Raw genomic sequence first — 16687 nt, forward strand, 5'->3', positions numbered from 1 at the left:
TAAACTCAAAAATCCTTATTTTATCTCTTAAATTCTTTCTCATCGCTAATAGATGAAAAATCAAATTCACAAAATCCATCCAAGTTTCGATTTGACTAACGAAATCATAGTTCCAGGGGTCAAATTGAAACATTAAACAAATATGGGGACCAGATGTTATAATAGGTCACAAGTTTGTCAAAGCTTCAGAGATGATGAAGGTTGTGGTGGTGAGAAGAACGAATTAAGACCAAATTTCTACTCACCAATTCATAGCTAGACAATGCCCTAAACTGATTTGGGATTGATGTTTAAGGTCCAGTGTTATTATTCCATAGGCCCGAATATGGACCTTTTACGTAGTTGGTAGGTCAATGTATCGGTTCAACCATGACTCTGGGTGTACTTTGGTTTGAAAATTTACGTATTTTTTGTCTTTGTTATTTCATAGAATGATAGACAACGAGTTAGATGTCAATATGAATCCAAAAAAAAGTTAGTTGAAGACTTCAAGTCTCAAATTTTTGTTGTATATCAAAAATTTCTAACAATAGGCCCCTTGTGGTGGGGGGGGGGGGCCTGTGCGGGTGAACGGCCCGCACCCCCCACCACAGGGCACCGAGTATCCAATACACAAATAATTTTGTGATAAGTTTTAGTTACGGCTGGTGAGATACTCGAACCGAAACTAACCTATTAACACCCATATTATTGTTTCTCCAACCGGAACATTTAGACTTGATATTTAGCTACCACGAGGTCCAATATCGAGAAGAATATATCTTGGGTGTATGAAAAGTTCTTTGTTTTATCATGTTGTAACCAAACTGTAACCTTAACCCTACTTGTCTTTTTTTCTTGAAAGATCCTACTTGTCTCTTCTTCGACAAAATTTGTATTAACAATCGTGCATGCACGTACATGTAAAGGTGCTCTCCTCACCCTATATCGATATTAAAAGAAAATTATTCGAAAGCAAGAGGATCGAGTGGCGAGTGGGTCCAATTTCATAAACTGACTATAGTTTATTTGAAACTTTCATAGGTCTAAATAATCTAATGTTAGGTAGAAAGTCAATTAAATAGCATGGATGTTTCGAATGTATAAAGACTATATAACTAAATTATCGAAGTACTTCGAATTAGGTTTTGAGTCATTTCACATGGAAAAAAAGTCAATTCTTATATAGAAAACATTGTATGTATGGGTTTCACGGTCATTTATTGTCTATTAATTGTTTTTAGTTTACAAACTTAATATGGTATCAGGCGACTACCTCGCTTGATAGGTTAATTGTTGTACATTTTCCATCACGCAGTGGAAAAAGATACGTGCTACAGTGTTAGATTGAAAAAAAAAGGAATATCGTTAAGTGACTTGTCAGAGTAATAACACAATCTCTTAAGTACTCTCACGAAAAGTCAATCGAATCTAATGTTTCTCTACTCATTGATGTATAGAAAATTTAACCAACAGTTGTCTTAATGATTTCTTTTATGGAGCACAAAGTCCATCTCAACTTCACTATAAAGACCCATACATACCTTCATATCACTTCATTGAATTAGGTCTTCTTCTTCGTTTTCATAATTCGTAAGCCGATATCCAATCTTGACAATTCATTCAATCATGGCAGCCATGACCAACTTCTTATGTGTCTTGTCTCTAGCATTTCTTGCTTTGGCAATAACTCCATCTGCTTATTTTGTTCCTGGTCAACCTAATTACTCTCCCCAAAACCCAAAACCAGAAGTTGATCAAAAGCCTAATGTTGGTTTCAAAACTTCATTTTACTTACCAAAATTGCATAAACACACACCTTCCACTTATGTTCCAACCAAACCCCAAGTTGAAAAGCCAATTGTTTCAACTCCTCATATTGCAATTCAAGGTGTTGTTTATTGTAAAACCCCTGGCACTAAGCTCATCCCCATTGAAGGTAATTTGCAAATCTTTTCATTTACTGTTATCTCGATTTGCAGTTAATTATTAGCATTTTAAAGTGTGCGGGCCTATGGCCAAGTTCCGCTTGCTACAACCCGTTGTGACGGGCATTTTGCCCGGGGGCCCTTGGTGATCCGGACGGTCACCTTTGCGTCACGGGACTCGCAGACAGTTTTTCTGGCCCTACTTGGTAGCATGTTAGGTGTGTGGGACCTACAACTAGAGGCCGAGTTTCAGACGTAGGTGATGGATCAATCCTCCCATTACACCTTAAAAACTCCAAAAACCCCCCACAAAATTTGGAGAAAGTTAAACCCTAAATAAACTTACTAATTGTCTTATGTACATGTTGGTTTTGTGCAGGAGCCAAGGTAAAGGTGACATGTTTGGCAGTATACAAACATGGATATGAGTCAGCCCCATTCTCAACCTTGAGTAGCCCAACAAACAAAAAGGGTTACTTCTTCACTCTTTTGCCTTCATCAACTGAATACACACTCAAAGATTGCAGAGTTTTGCTTGAGTTTTCTCCATTGGTAACTTGCAAGGTTCCTTCTGATATCAACCATGGTCTCCTCGGTGCTCTTCTCGGCTCCACCTATCATTTCCTCCCTGAGAAGAATTTGAATTTGTACTCTGTTGGTCCTTTCTTCTACACTCCAGGACAGGCAGGTAAGCCGGCCTATTGAGACATATAGAATTCTGTGGAAAGCTGTATTCGATGAAAGTCATATGTAGGCTTGGTGGAAGATCTTGAGATCGAAGAGAGTAAAGCTTGTTGTTTTCTAAGTTGATTTCTTGTGTGTTGAGATCTAATTTTACATTTTTTTTTCATTTTCCCGTTTGTTATTTGCTTTCATTCATCGACCATCAATAAAATCAAATTCTATAATAAACTAAAATTAGATTTTCGATACAAGGCCAAAAAACATCGCTGAAAGATTCCGGACAATGTTGACACTATGGACCTATGGCAAAAGGTGAATGGTTAAGGTAGTGCGACCAAGTGTTGAGGATTACTAATAAGTAGGACCCGATAATATAAACCGATATGGACAAGACTCCCACACATGAGCTCCGTGTGAGAGGAGCTCCTGCAGGCTAAGTCTTATGGTGTACCTAGACTAATCGACAAAGTTTTGAAATTTGAGTGTACGGGCACACACTTTTGAGGACAATCCGTATTGGTTGCAGAAAGGGCATGTAGTCAATTTATAAGTGTAATGAATGCCTCACTTCTTGAGTTAGCTTTTGACGCGGTGGGAAAAACCTAAAATCATCCTAACACTGTTACTGATATCAGAATCTAGAAAGTAACAAGTATCGTCAAAATTTTATAAACTAATATTCATCCCAATTAGAAAAACATAGTATATATGAAAGATAAATAAATAATAAATTTCATAAATTGAAGTTCCAAATTATATCATTAATGGAAGAGGCCTTGGGCAAACGGCCCAAAATGAGGGGAAGAATAAGGACCGGGCCCAAGGCAGTCCGGAATTAAGGATCAGGTCCAAAGTGTCAGGCCCTTGAAACTGGAAAACTGCTTGACCTTCGATTTCTATGATATTACGGATTTGCCATTAAAAAAAACCGCGAAATTGACCAACTTTTGGGACAAAATCTGACGTCCAGTCAGGTTGGGAATGACTGCTCCACGCCAACGTCACTTCCCCATTACCTCGAGCCCACGCTTTTCAGTTTGGGAAACCGCTCTATCTCTCTCTCTCTCCATTACTCCATTACTCCTGATTCTTCGTCCACCATTAACGAAATAGAAAACCGCTCACTCTCTCTCTCTAAAAACTAGTTCAAAACTCTCAAGTTGTTCTTCATTTCGTTAGTGCAAGATCAGTGAAAGAAAAACTCTGAAGTTGTTCTTCATAAAAGGTAAGTTTTCTTTAACAAAAAGATTTAGGATTTTTGAGGGAAAAACCCTAAATCTAAAGAAAAACCCTAAATCTGACGAAAAACCCTAAATATTCCTTCGAAATCTGTTACAAATTTAACTTGGATTACTGTTTGCAGATGGTGAAGAAAAGCACTAAAACAACCTCACAAAAAAAAATCGCTACAGAGCCAGCGACGACAAGGTCGAGATCCGTGAAACAAAATAAGATGAAAGAAAAGCAACCCACTAGGAGTAGTCCGAGGGGGAAGACGAAGGTACAAAAGTCCACACTCTTTTTAATTACATGTACACGATCCAGTGATCTAGAAACTTTTTAGTTTCCATGCACAAATTCGTTTTACTTTTTCACAAAGCTTTGAAGTATTTTACTGTTACCATCCTACCTTTTTTTAGTTTCATGTACATGATCCAGATGTCTAGAAACTTTTTAGTTCCCATGCACAAAGCTTTGGTCAAGATCACTGTCAGTTTTATAACGTCCGTTTTATAGATTACTGTTAATAGATAGTTTACTGTCAGTTTTATAGTTTACTCTACGTTTATTTGTTCCAAAACAGACAAAGCATACCTTACTGTACAGTAGACATTACATAATGCACTGTCAGTTTTATAGTTTACTGTAAATTGATATGTTTCAAAACAAGCAAAGCATAGCATACTGTACACTATACATTACATAATGCACTAAAAGTTTTATAATTTACTGTAAATTGATTTCTTCCAAAAAACACAAAGCATAGCATATTGATTTCTTCCAACCTGCGTAAGTTAAAGAAATATATAGATATACAGGAATAGGGAACTGAATAATGTACCGTCAACTATCAAACGACAAGAAAACAGGCGAACGGATCAGGGAGTTAAATTTGTACAGTACACTTGACCAATATAATTGAAAATATAAGGAATGAAAATGTACCGATTCATTGCTTCTGTACTCATTGACGGTGATGATCTTGACAAATTTGAAGCATTCGAAGGGAAGAATTCAAGTTCAAACCTGAATAATTACAGAAATAAGGTGAAGAGGTGAAGGAACATGTACAGAGGTGAAGGACACATGTACAGAAAACTGACCAAGTACAACACACCTTGTATAACTACGTAGGAACTATAAAGCACAACTGGAATTACATACTGACTAATAAATATACCTATTCATTAAGGGTGGTGATCTTGAAGTACTTGATGGGTAGGGACTGCAGAATTCACGATCTGCTTCACGAATGGAATCTTCATTTGACTGGGACGCCATTTCTTCTCTGCTCATTCTGCATAAGAGAGGGTCGGGAACTTTAGCATGTTCTGTAAACTATCAAAACACGAGGGAACTAACTATCGGATAAGGAACGTAAAAATGTACACTTTAGTTTAACAATAAAAACGAAAGTATAAGGAATGAAAATATACCGATTCATTATGCGTAGTGATCTTGAGATACTTGATGGGTGGAGACTGAATAATTGACGTTCTGGTTCACGAATGGACTCTTCATTAGACTGGGACGACATTTCTTCTCTGTTCATTCTGCATAAGAGAATGTCGGGAACTTTAGAATGATCCGTAAACTATCCAAAAACGAGGGAACGGGATAACGGATAAGAAACGTGAAAATGTACAGTATAGTTGAACAATAAAAACGAAAGTATAAGGAATGAAAATATACCGATTCATTAAGGGTGGTGATCTTGAGATACTTGATGGGTGGAGACTGAAGAATTGACGTTCTGGTTCACGAATGGACTCATCATTTGACTGGGACGACATTTCTTCTCTATTCATTCTGCATAAGAGAATGTCGGGAACTTTAGAATGTTCAGTAAACTATCCAACGAAGAGGGAACGGAGTAACGGATAAGAAACGTGAAAATGTACGGTATAGTTGAACGATAAAAACGAAAGTATAAGGAATGAAAATATACCGATTCATTAAGGGTGGTGATCTTGAGATACTTGATGGGTGGAGACTGAAGAATTGACGTTCTGGTTCACGAATGGACTCATCATTTGACTGGGACGACATTTCTTCTCTGTTCATTCTGCATAAGAGAATGTCGGGAACTTTAGAATGTTCAGTAAACTATCCAACGAAGAGGGAACGGGGTAACGGATAAGAAACGTGAAAATGTACGGTATAGTTGAACAATAAAAACGAAAGTATAAGGAATGAAAATATACCGATTCAAAGTTGACGTGTTAAGATTAGAGATATGCAATCCAACCTGCAAAAGTTAACTAAACGAAAGTACAGACATATTGCAAAACGGGAACTGAACAATGTACGGTAAACTTGGCCACTGTATATAAACATGTACAGAAAACTGACCAAGAACAAACACTATATAACTAAGTAGAAACTACAAAATGTACAACCAACTATAAAACAAAAAGGAAACTGTATACTGACTAGTAAATATACAGATTCATTAAGGGTGGTGTCTTGAAGTACTTGATTGGTGGGCAATGAACTAGTGTTATAGTAAATCATTAGTTTCGAAGGAGTTGTTCAAAGGATCCTAATATTCATCATTTTGGTGACCTCTGTTGGAAGTACATCCATCATCTTGAAATTATTTCATTCAATGCAAGTAGATGAGTTTAAATGTTTTTGTTTAAGGAGTATTCAGGGCATAAACATGAAAGGGACAGTGAAGCAATACAAATATGAATGAGATGTAGTGTCTAACTGTTTGTCTTTAAAGAGCAGTGGACCAAAAGAAACATTAAATGATAGAGTAACATTGAAGGCTAAAAGATGAGATTTAAGAACATTAAAATGATAACATTAAATGATACCATTCAAGGCTAGAAGATGAGTTTAAATGCTTTTGTTTTTTTTTTGTTTTTGTTTTTATTTTTGTTTTTGTTTGGGTTTAAGGAGTATTCAGGGCAGAAGATGAGTGAGGCAAAACACTAGAGTTCCCTTCAAGCCAGGAAGATGATGAACATTAAAATCACTAACCTGATGTGGAAGAACAGTAACAGTTGGTCTTTCAAAAGATGATGAGCTTCTGTCTATAAATAGAGCTAGAAACAGTTGATAGATTTTGAGCGGGACAGAAAATTTCAACCCAAAAATTTGGATGAAAAAATGGCGCCATTACAGGAGAGAGAACAGAGGATAGAGAGAGAAAGAAGAAAATAAAGGAGAGATTTGGGCGGGGAGATAAGGGAAGGAAATCAGATTAGAGAGGGAAGGAAATAAAATTGGAGATATTTTCTCCTAATTTAATGATCTGGATTTGACAATTTCGGCTCATTAATTGCCATGTCAATCGGCCATTAAGGCAGGTAAGGGAGAAGCAGGCAGGGGCAAAACGGGAAGGAAATAACCCTTAGAAACAGGAATTGTCAGATGGATCTGACATTTTGGACCTCTCCCGCAATTTGGACATGGGCTGGGGCGAAAAAAGAAACAGAGTAAATTTGCAGAGTAATTCCTTTTTTCAGATTAAGAACACTAATCTGATCAAGACACAAACTTCTTTACAAATTTCAAACTCCGATATCAATCACAAACTATTAATCAATTAATTAATTAATTAATTAGCCGCCCTTTGACATTACCGAAAAAATTCAAAAAAAAAACATTATAAAGTAATAAACTTCCTTTCCTTTTCTTTTTTTCGTAACGGTGAGAAGGAAGAACAAAAGGGAATTAAAGCACGGAAGTACTTCGTTAAAGATGGTGAAGCTCAGGCCACTATTTGACATGGTGGTGGATTCTGGGTACCAGAGAATTTAACATGAGCATTAGCACAGGTTCCAGATGCTTGAGCTCCAGCAGGTCTTAATCCGACGAATTTCAAATCGATGTTGAAAAGATCAACATTTTGACAAGGATGTGTTGTACTGCAACCAATGTTTACTGCAACATTTGAAACTGATGTACCTTTTATGTTTCTGAAATGAACATCACTTACTGCTACATTTGAAGGCTGAAATCGAAAAGAAAAAAGAAAATGAGGAGCGGAAAAAGTATATTCGAAGTTATCACTTATTGAACTCAAATTCTATGTTTGACTAAGGTCGAAAATCGATCTAAATCTCCTATATCAAGGTACTACTACCTTTATGAGATGTGTATGTTTTGGGCCTAGGAGGGGTCTGTGTGGGAAGGGCGACTATAGGTATCGTGAGTCAATGGAAATTGACCATGGTCAATCTCTCAAAGGAAGTCCCAGGAGCCATTTTAGTCGTGTTTATGTACATGGGAGTTAGGGTTCTAAAATGTTGTACGTATGGAGCTAGTACAGCTACATACTTGTGTGGGGGTGTTTAACTGGAAGACTTTCAGATCATATTTGCAATTCGCAATTTCAGATCGAGCTCTAAGAGCTATAGAGTACTGATTTAATGTTTGGGTGAGAAAGATTTGGCTTACCTTTTTGTGACAGTTTCTCTTTCCACAATAACTTTGGTCAATGATGATTGGGTTCTTGACATTTTCCATGATAATGTCTTCGAAAATAAAGTGAGAAGCTTTAAGGACTGGAGAATTGGGCCAGGTTTTGACTCGGACACCATTGTCTGTTCCAATTAGGGTGCAGTTAGTCACAGTCACACCGATCACATCTTTCTCATACTTTCTCTTCCCAAGGCTTCCAATACTACAAAAACAAAAAATAAGACGATTATATTAATTATTTGGAAAAATAAATTGTGGAAGAATATTGATCGAGAGACTGAAGATTTTTACCTGATACCATGTCCTGGACCACATGTAACGTTTGCGACAGTGACATTCATAGCACCTTCACCGATTGAGACACAATCGTCACCAGTTCCAATGATACTTGAGGAAACCTCAACTTGGTTTGATAAACTAATATGGATTCCGTCGGTGTTGGGGCTAAGCTTAGGGGCAGTGATGTGCAGATTTTGTGCCTTAAAGTTATTGCAACTGTGGACCAACATGTGAAATCCCTGAGAGTTAAGTAAATTGATCCCACGAACGACTCCGTTGTTTACGTTGCTGAATTTTATGCTCTGCATAATAAAAAATATAAAAAAAAAATTTGATATTTAGTTCACTATATCATAGAACGTATATATTTATGAAGTTTGAGCGCGAGAGATTGATTGTATCCTGAGATTTCCAATTGTCTGTGTGAGACTATTCTCATACGCTTCTCACGTGTGGCATCGTAAAGCCCAAAACTTATCATACATTTGTTGGGCCCATCACTTATGACTTATGGGCTTAACTCAGATATCATTTTAAAATTGTAATTGTCCAACTAAAGGTTTGTACTTACGGTGGTGAGCATAACACAATCAGGATTGGTGTGACAATCATCGTACTTCCATACTTCTTGACCTTGACCGTCGACGGTTCCTCCTCCGGTGAGAACCAAACCCATGGGATGAACTTCAAACATGAGCCATGCATCATCGGAATATTCACTAATATCGGTTGAAGCCTTTAGGGTTCCTTGTAATTCAACAACAATGTTAGGGGTGGTACATGGCCCATGAAATATTACTGGGCCTGTCAAAAATGTCCCTTGCGGTATGACCAACTTTGCATTGCCTCCTGGAAAATGACATGCTGCAATCCATGCTTGCATAATTCCCTGCAAAATCACACCAAAAATCAATCGGAAACGAGGTCATCAATGTGATATTTATCACTCGAAGAATTTTTCGTATACAACCAGACATAAAGAAAAAAAAATGTAATATTTACCTCGCTTGAATCATCTTTCCCGTTAGGGGTAGCACCGTATTTTAAAACATTAAATTCAGTAGGAGAAGGGCTGCCAAGAAGTCCAGTGGCATCGACCACGTTAGAAATGAATAAGGGTAAGAATAACAGAATCACCGCTCCGGTATTAATTCTAACGATGGCCATTTTAAACCCTCCAACTCCTCAAGAAATGAATAAAGAAAAGAAAAAAGGAAGAAAAAAAACAAGGTTTTATTTTAGATTAGTGAGGATTAGTTGTTAATCCTAATGAGAATTTATACATTTCAACTTGTTTCAATAATCACTAAATAAATCTATGTATAGTTATTATGATTTGTTATTTGTTCCTTTAAACATGGTCTATACTTACAATTTTAACCTAAATTTGGATCTAACTAGTCCGAGTCTTTTTCATAACTTGTTAGAGAAAAGAAAATTAATCCCTTAAAACTCTCTCATCCATATCCACTACAATTCTTACATTTCCAAGAGAATGGGATCACATTTTTCGCGAAATCAGTAATTTGATGCTAGACGTTGATGTTCTACCGGTCTCGTATGTTGTCAATACCTATATCGAGTGAAGTGAACGCCCAGGATTTAGAAAGAGAAATTTGTATTCAGTTGTGTTTCTAATTTTTGTTTGTCCTACTCGAAATTATGTCGACCTAAGGAAAGGCAAAATATCATTTTCTATTCTACCAAAAAATAGGATTTTTGACAAGAAAATGCTAGGGAACAAAGAAAACGAGGCGGACTTTAAACAAAAATCTTATGTGGTTTGTCATGATTAGTGCTTCCTGTGACTCTAATTCACTGAACCGCGAATCACAACAAACAACATATTGTTTCTATCCAAAGTTCGCCTAGTTTTTCTTGTTTCTTAGCACCACTCTTTGGACAATGTGTCAGGCCATACTTTCGTGTGATCAGAAATTGTTGTTGAATGTATGTGTAGGTTAATCTAGTTTTTTAGCCTTTGTCAAAACAATGGCCGACGTCCAACAGTTTGGCGGATTCGGTATGACCTATGACCGTTTCGGGTGTCTAGACTCTAGACGTCTAGTACCCATGAACACTTTGGATTCTAGCGGTTAGAGTCGGGTCCCGATCCACAGATACAATTCTCGGGCCCATAATAGGTAGCATTCTTGGATAGTCAAATAGGGCAGAAGCAGAGTTGCCCATTGGCCCATGTCCTTTTAGCTCTCTATTGGGGTTGGGGCCTTCCCAAATTAAACCGGTTCTAGGAAGAACCAGAACAAGAAAAACCTGATTAGTTCGCCACACGGTTTAAACATGAGCGGGAAAAAAAGTTGTATTTGTGATTCACATGAACTCTTTCCCTCTCTTTCTGTTTTCTAGAGCTTTGACCCCATTACGATTTTCAATTTTTGTTCAAGAAATCAAAATCTAGGGTTTCTAAGATCTGCTTCAGTGAATATATTGACGACGAAAAAGGTCATATTTCTTTTAGTTTCTCTTTGGATTTGGTTCTACTCCATCTTCTTCATACTCTTTTTACTCAATCCCTAATCCTGATTTTTTCTTCATATACCTTTTCATTGTTTATGATAGTCTCACATCGCTCGCGAGACTGTCTGGAGCCTGAAGTATAGGTGTATGCTCAAGTTTAGTAAGTGGGAGGCATTTTGAACTCGTGACTGTCTGGAGTCTGGACAATAGGTGTACACTCAATTTTAGTAAGTGGGGGGCCTTTTGGGCGGGAGCGTGGAGCCTTCGCCAAAAACAAAGGCTAGTACTTGTGTGTTTGTGCCTGAGGTGCGAAAAGTGGGTACAATATCCTTGACTGCTAAGGCTTGAGGCGCCACATTACAAGAGGAAGAGCCAGATTCAACTTTGATCCAACTGGAAGGAAGTGATAATCAAACAATTGTTAATGAAGATAACTAATTTTGTTCCTAGGTCTAGAAGTTACTTGTTTTTTTCTTTTTCTGGAAGTATAGGTGGATGACATTACCCTATTAGGTTAAGTTTATATCGAAAACGAAGAATCTCAGAATGGTGGGTACGAGAAAGATGATAACTTGAATCATTTTTGCGAAGTACCCATTTCGAATTTAGGTTTCCTAGAAGAGATTCTTTTTTCTTTCATTTTCTTAGGATGGCTCTAGACTCTAGTTATTCGTCTAAATTGTTTCGAAGTGGGTAAAGTTCATTTTTTCTCGCCGGTATATGCAAGCTACTTTACACTTTAGGGCACATATAAGTTCATTAGTCATTACTCAATAAAGTCCAAGTCTCGCACAAAACTTCGATTGATCACCTACCAGGCTATCAGGTGAACTGGCCATGAATAGTCTCTTCGGGAAAATCAGGATGTTAATCCTCTTGGAGTTCAAGTCAAAGATCTTGAACCTCTCGGCTAGTTGAGACAGAGTTTTTCAATCATCCTGTTTTATTGTATGGACTTAGTTGTAGTCAATGCCACCTTTAGGTTTCTATCAGTCTATATTCATTTTAAGTATAAGAATGACTTAGGATTCATTAGTGTTCAAACAAGAGTAATGGTAGGGAACAAGAAAAACAAAGGTACAATTCGGACAAAAATTCTATGTGGATTGTCGTCATCAGCGGCTCAATGGATCAGAGTCATTAGAAACACGAATCACAACGAGACACATAAGATTTCTAACCAGAATCTTTCTAGTTTTTCTTGCTCCCTAGCATTTCTCGTTTTGCCCTACGAGTAGATCGTCACGAGTTCTTTTCGTTTTTGCTTATTTATCAAGATCAAGAACAATGATTCCCTTCGTATGTTCGTGCATTCATTCATGTTAATTTTTTATTTGAATAACAAATACTTAGTTTATGAACATCAGAACCATAAACTTCGCTTTCTATGAAAATATTTAGAATCAAAATATTTGAAATTGCAACAACGAGAATGAATGATATGATACGAAATCAATTATATAGAATTCAATTCCTTAGTTCAAATACATATACATATTGCATTAAGACAAATAAGTCGAATTTAAAATTTGCTTTCGGCTAAGAGATTAGCAAGAGCTAAAGCATTAGAGCATAATTGATTAAATGCAGTATTCTTATCGGATAGCAACGAAAAATGACCAACTTCGACTTTAAATCCTTTCTCACATTGTTCAACTGCAGTAATGGCTGCCTGAACCCATGTACTAACATCATTAAACCCTTTTGTGTCAATTGCAGCAAGTGAATCTTCCAACTGATCGACAGCATCCATGTAATTATCGGAACAATCCGTTAAACTCTGTAGACTAAGCGGGTCTCTTCCGTTCAACATTTTACTTATTTGATTATATATTTCAGTTCCTTTCATCATAGCAACTTTGATAGCGATCGAAGCAAGGCCAGTTACGTCCGCTTGTTGGCTATCTTCGTCGGCACGAATAGTCTTTTCACAGAGGTCTCTGTATACGGCATGGTCACAGGTTTCGGCGATCAAATCTTTATAAGATAAAGAAGAAGGAGCTTCACTTGGTGAGTAACTAAAAGTAGCAAAAACTTGAGTATTCAAGGCAATGATTGTTAGAACAAAGAAAAGAATAAAGATGGGTTTTTGAATATTGGTCATCATTTCTTGCTAGTTTTATGAAGAAAAAAAACGACGAAAAAAATATGAAAAATTCTAAAGAGTTGGCCTGCTGCCTTTCTATGGGTAAAAAGAGCAGAAGTCGATGGCGATTCGAATGAGGTGAATGGGTTGTGTTTATATAGTGTTTCTTTTTTTCTATTAAAAGAAGGATTAACTAACTAATTTAACTAACTTTTGTAAGAGAATTTGTTATTAACATTTTACATTGAGGATTTTGCGGTTCTCCATCAAAATATAACAATTGAAATGGTCAATTTTGACCATTTCTTGTTTGTGGATGTTAGTTAGAAGTTTGTTTGTTTGGTTAAGTTGTTACTACAAGTTTGCTTTCCATGATTTCTATGAGTGGTGCTAGAGAGCAAGAAGAAAAAGAGAACTAGACAGACTACAAGCAGAAATTTAATGTGTATTGTCTTGATTCCTTGTTTAGTAGATCAAAATTAACGAAAGGATGAATCACGACAATCCACAGAAGTCAAAATTATCGAAAAGATGAATCACAACACGACAATCCACAGAAGTCAAAATTACCGAAAAGATGAATCACAACAGCTCACATAAGATTTTTGAGTCTTGTTTGGTTTTTCTTGTTCCATATCATTATTCGATTTCTATTATGCATTGTTTTTAAAAAAAATTCCGCAAGGATGATCTACAATACCCTCAGCCTCGCAAAGGCACAAACATGATGAAATCGTGGTTTCGTCGAAGATCTCTGTTTCAATGGAAAGTGAAGACAGAATATGAAAAATAAATAATTTGAAAGAATGGTAAAATAAAAAATCAATTGTTAAAATTAACTACCGAAAATTCTAACCTAAGTTAACCGATTGTGGTTGATTTGCTTTACTTATAACAATTGTGCAATTGTGTAGATCATTCGTAGAAGCTTCGACTTTAGTAATTTCAGGTTCGCCTTTATTTTGCCACATCTATTGCTTCAATAAATTTTTGAGGCCAAGTTGATGTGAAAATAGTTTTGAACAAGAATCCTCAATGTCTCATAATGGCTGACAAGATGACAGTACAAAGGTCACTGAGAGACAGAGAGAGAGATGAACAAATGGAAAACACCCTCAAAAAAAACTTCTTGTCTAACAAAATTTGAAAAATAATTAGTTCAACTGATTTTAATCCTCACTTGCTCAGAATATAAAGTTTACCCTGATAGGAAAAAAAAAGTAATAAACCCTAGGAAATGACCTAAACCCTGAAACCCCTGCTGTTTCTTTTTCCTCTAGCCTTTTCGAATTTCCTTCCCTTTGATCGAACATATGGCTTGCTGTGACTGTGTGGCACACCAGGAGCCCTTCCAAAGTGCTTCACTGCTTCACGAGAATTCTTTGGTCCTCTGAGTAGTACCTGCATCGTTCAATGGACAAAAAGGGTTGTTGACCTATTAAATTATATCTTCAAAAAAGAAAAAGAAAACAGTTGTCGATAAAGAACAAAATGAAAATTGTTGCATTGATAAGGACAAGTTGTCCAGGAATTTATCGATTATTGTTAGAAGAGTAGTTTGACTACTTCTATAAAACTATGTCCACGTACTGATGAATGATAATTGCTTAGTTTTGGAGTTAATCTCAACTTTAGAGACGGGATAGTTGTCACTATATGAGCGTGAGAAAAAGCCTCAGCACATGAGCTAGCTTTTGGGGTGAGAGGAGCCCAATACACCTTGTGCAACCACACCCACACGGGAAACTCATGACAGAAAGAAATGGGCAAACTGCCAGAAAAACTTGATGATACACATGATAAAAAGGTGATGCCTTGTAGAGGAGTTCAGCCAAGGTTATGGCATGATGAAAATGTCAAAAAGAGACCACTTTATGTTGCATGAACAAAAAAAACTCCTAACCACATAAGATGTCAAATAGAGTCCACATAAGGTTGTGGAACAATCGTTTACTTCTCTTAGAGAGCTAGTTATAAATGCGATAGAGTTAGCATAGAAGGTCTCAAATGTAGTAACTTATATAGCTGAATAAATCTATACTATAACAACATAGAGTTGAGTACTCAGGCGGCACTTATCTAGTAGCATACCAACATTGTTCTATTGTCCTGTTCAAAACGATTATGTGATTAAGATTGAAGGAAGAGAACAAACGAAGTCATAAATCTGTGTCATTTCAGTATAAGAACAAAAAACTAGACCTAGCCCAAAACTTAAAACTACATGATTAAGCAATACAATGTTGATGGAATGGAATTCTCGAAGGGATCAAACCTGCTATGATCAACTGTTTTATGGTTCGATACTTCATCAATGTGTACCCACCCACACAAGCATAAACAAATAACATAAAATGATAGACAGAACAAACGAAGTCGTACATCTGTGTAGTTCGCGAAGTACAAGAACAAAAAACTAGACCTAACCCAAAACTTATAACTAGATGATTATGCAATACAATGTTTTAGAAATGGAATTTGTGAAGGAACCAAACCTAATACTATCAATCGTTTTACGGTTGAATACTTCCTTTATGTATATCCAGCGTAAACAAATAACATATAATGAGACAGAGACAGATGAAAAGTATATGGTTTTCGTACCGTGTTCTGGCCTAGAGGAGCTCGAAGAGCGAGCTGATCGAAAGTTAGACATTCTCCGCCAGCTTTCTCAATCCTTGCTCTTGCAGTCTCAGTGAACCTCAAAGCTGCCACCTTTATTGCTGGAACTTCATAAACCCTAGTATCATCAGTAACTGTCCCAACTAGCACAGCAATCTTCCCTTCCTGAAACTCAAAAACACAAATAATCAAAACTAACACACAAATACTTATTCTAGAGAGAGTGAGAGAGTTCTAGAGAGTGAGAGAATCTGATACAAACAGAATTAATACCTTTCCTTTCGTATAGGTAATCAATCTGGATAGAGACAACGGAGCTTTGTGAACCTTACTCATGAACAATCGTTTCAAAATGACGGCATTGAACTTACTTTCAGTTCTTCTCACTAAGAATCGGTAAAGCTGATGATGAAAAAACAATCAAAATTATTCAGATTCCATTGATTTATCGAGTGATTAAAAAATACGAGAACGATAAGATAGATCAGATCTGACCTTAACAAGAAGCTTTAGGTAAATGTCATCGGATTTCGGTGCAGTTCTTTTGGTTTTCTTACTCTTACCTCCTGCAACTAGATCGATACCCTAAAAACACAAACCAGAAATGAAATTCAATCACTATGTTCCAACGGTAGAGAGAAATTTAGATTTCTAGAGAGAGAAAGTAGAGAGAGAGATTACCATTTCTGCTGTTGCTGGTGAAGTTCTTCTGTCTCTGGAGAAGATGATAGCGAAGAAAGAGAGTCCTTTTAGGGTTCATTTTAGGGTTTTAAATGGGGTCAGTCAGTGTAATTCGGGTTCACGGTTGTCAGTACTCTCTAGCATCTAAGCCGTTAATTTTTCAACTATTTATCATGACCGTAGTGCTGCTGATCGGGGCAGTCGACCGGACTGCCGGTCGGTCTCCGTCTACCCGGGTTGAAATAGTCTCTGGTTGCCGCCACGGTCCAGAGAACAACGATTCAAAACAGAGGTC

General features: G+C 36.9%; 4 protein-coding genes across 4 annotated transcripts; 1 reads left to right on the forward strand and 3 right to left on the reverse strand.

Moving 5' to 3' along the window:
• Positions 1-1537: 1537 nt before the first annotated feature.
• LOC147535918 (protein SEED AND ROOT HAIR PROTECTIVE PROTEIN-like) lies at positions 1538-2825 on the forward strand. The gene is made up of 3 exons (XM_086642246.1): positions 1538-1918; positions 2287-2595; positions 2682-2825. Exons 1-3 carry the CDS (start codon positions 1609-1611, stop codon positions 2693-2695), a joined length of 633 nt encoding a protein of 210 aa, XP_086498372.1. The 5' UTR covers positions 1538-1608; the 3' UTR covers positions 2696-2825.
• A 4438-nt stretch (positions 2826-7263) lies between these two features.
• LOC147535919 (exopolygalacturonase-like) lies at positions 7264-9850 on the reverse strand. The gene is made up of 5 exons (XM_086642024.1): positions 9528-9850; positions 9097-9414; positions 8538-8827; positions 8223-8448; positions 7264-7776 (listed from the first exon to the last, which is right to left on the reverse strand). Exons 1-5 carry the CDS (start codon positions 9690-9692, stop codon positions 7534-7536), a joined length of 1242 nt encoding a protein of 413 aa, XP_086498150.1. The 5' UTR covers positions 9693-9850; the 3' UTR covers positions 7264-7533.
• Positions 9851-12481: 2631 nt separating this feature from the next.
• Positions 12482-13215, reverse strand: LOC147535920 (putative invertase inhibitor). Its single transcript, XM_086644399.1, has one exon. The coding sequence runs from the start codon at positions 13108-13110 to the stop codon at positions 12526-12528; it is 585 nt and encodes a 194-aa protein (XP_086500525.1). The 5' UTR covers positions 13111-13215; the 3' UTR covers positions 12482-12525.
• A 969-nt stretch (positions 13216-14184) lies between these two features.
• Positions 14185-16534, reverse strand: LOC147535921 (large ribosomal subunit protein eL18y-like). Its single transcript, XM_086640365.1, has 5 exons — positions 16393-16534; positions 16207-16296; positions 15985-16113; positions 15694-15876; positions 14185-14490 (listed from the first exon to the last, which is right to left on the reverse strand). Exons 1-5 carry the CDS (start codon positions 16393-16395, stop codon positions 14332-14334), a joined length of 564 nt encoding a protein of 187 aa, XP_086496491.1. The 5' UTR covers positions 16396-16534; the 3' UTR covers positions 14185-14331.
• Positions 16535-16687: the final 153 nt, after the last annotated feature.

This window comes from Eschscholzia californica, unplaced genomic scaffold (genome assembly GCF_041429995.1).
Source record: "Eschscholzia californica isolate CP2 unplaced genomic scaffold, dmEscCali1.0.p SCAF_5, whole genome shotgun sequence".
Taxonomy (NCBI): Eukaryota; Viridiplantae; Streptophyta; class Magnoliopsida; order Ranunculales; family Papaveraceae; genus Eschscholzia; species Eschscholzia californica.

Excerpts from the sequence above, each read along its gene's own strand:
- LOC147535918 (XM_086642246.1), top strand. The coding sequence starts at position 1,609 with ATGGCAGCCATGACCAACTTCTTATGTGTCTTGTCTCTAGCATTTCTT. Across the intron at positions 1,919-2,286 it reads TAAGCTCATCCCCATTGAAG|GAGCCAAGGTAAAGGTGACA; the intron begins GTAATTTGCAAA and ends GGTTTTGTGCAG.
- LOC147535920 (XM_086644399.1), bottom strand. The coding sequence starts at position 13,110 with ATGATGACCAATATTCAAAAACCCATCTTTATTCTTTTCTTTGTTCTA.
- LOC147535919 (XM_086642024.1), bottom strand. The coding sequence starts at position 9,692 with ATGGCCATCGTTAGAATTAATACCGGAGCGGTGATTCTGTTATTCTTA. Across the intron at positions 9,415-9,527 it reads GGAAAGATGATTCAAGCGAG|GGAATTATGCAAGCATGGAT; the intron begins GTAAATATTACA and ends GTGATTTTGCAG. Across the intron at positions 7,777-8,222 it reads AGAGAAACTGTCACAAAAAG|CCTTCAAATGTAGCAGTAAG; the intron begins GTAAGCCAAATC and ends TTTCGATTTCAG.
- LOC147535921 (XM_086640365.1), bottom strand. Across the intron at positions 15,877-15,984 it reads TTACCTATACGAAAGGAAAG|GAAGGGAAGATTGCTGTGCT; the intron begins GTATTAATTCTG and ends TTTGAGTTTCAG. Across the intron at positions 14,491-15,693 it reads CTCCTCTAGGCCAGAACACG|GTACTACTCAGAGGACCAAA; the intron begins GTACGAAAACCA and ends TGAACGATGCAG.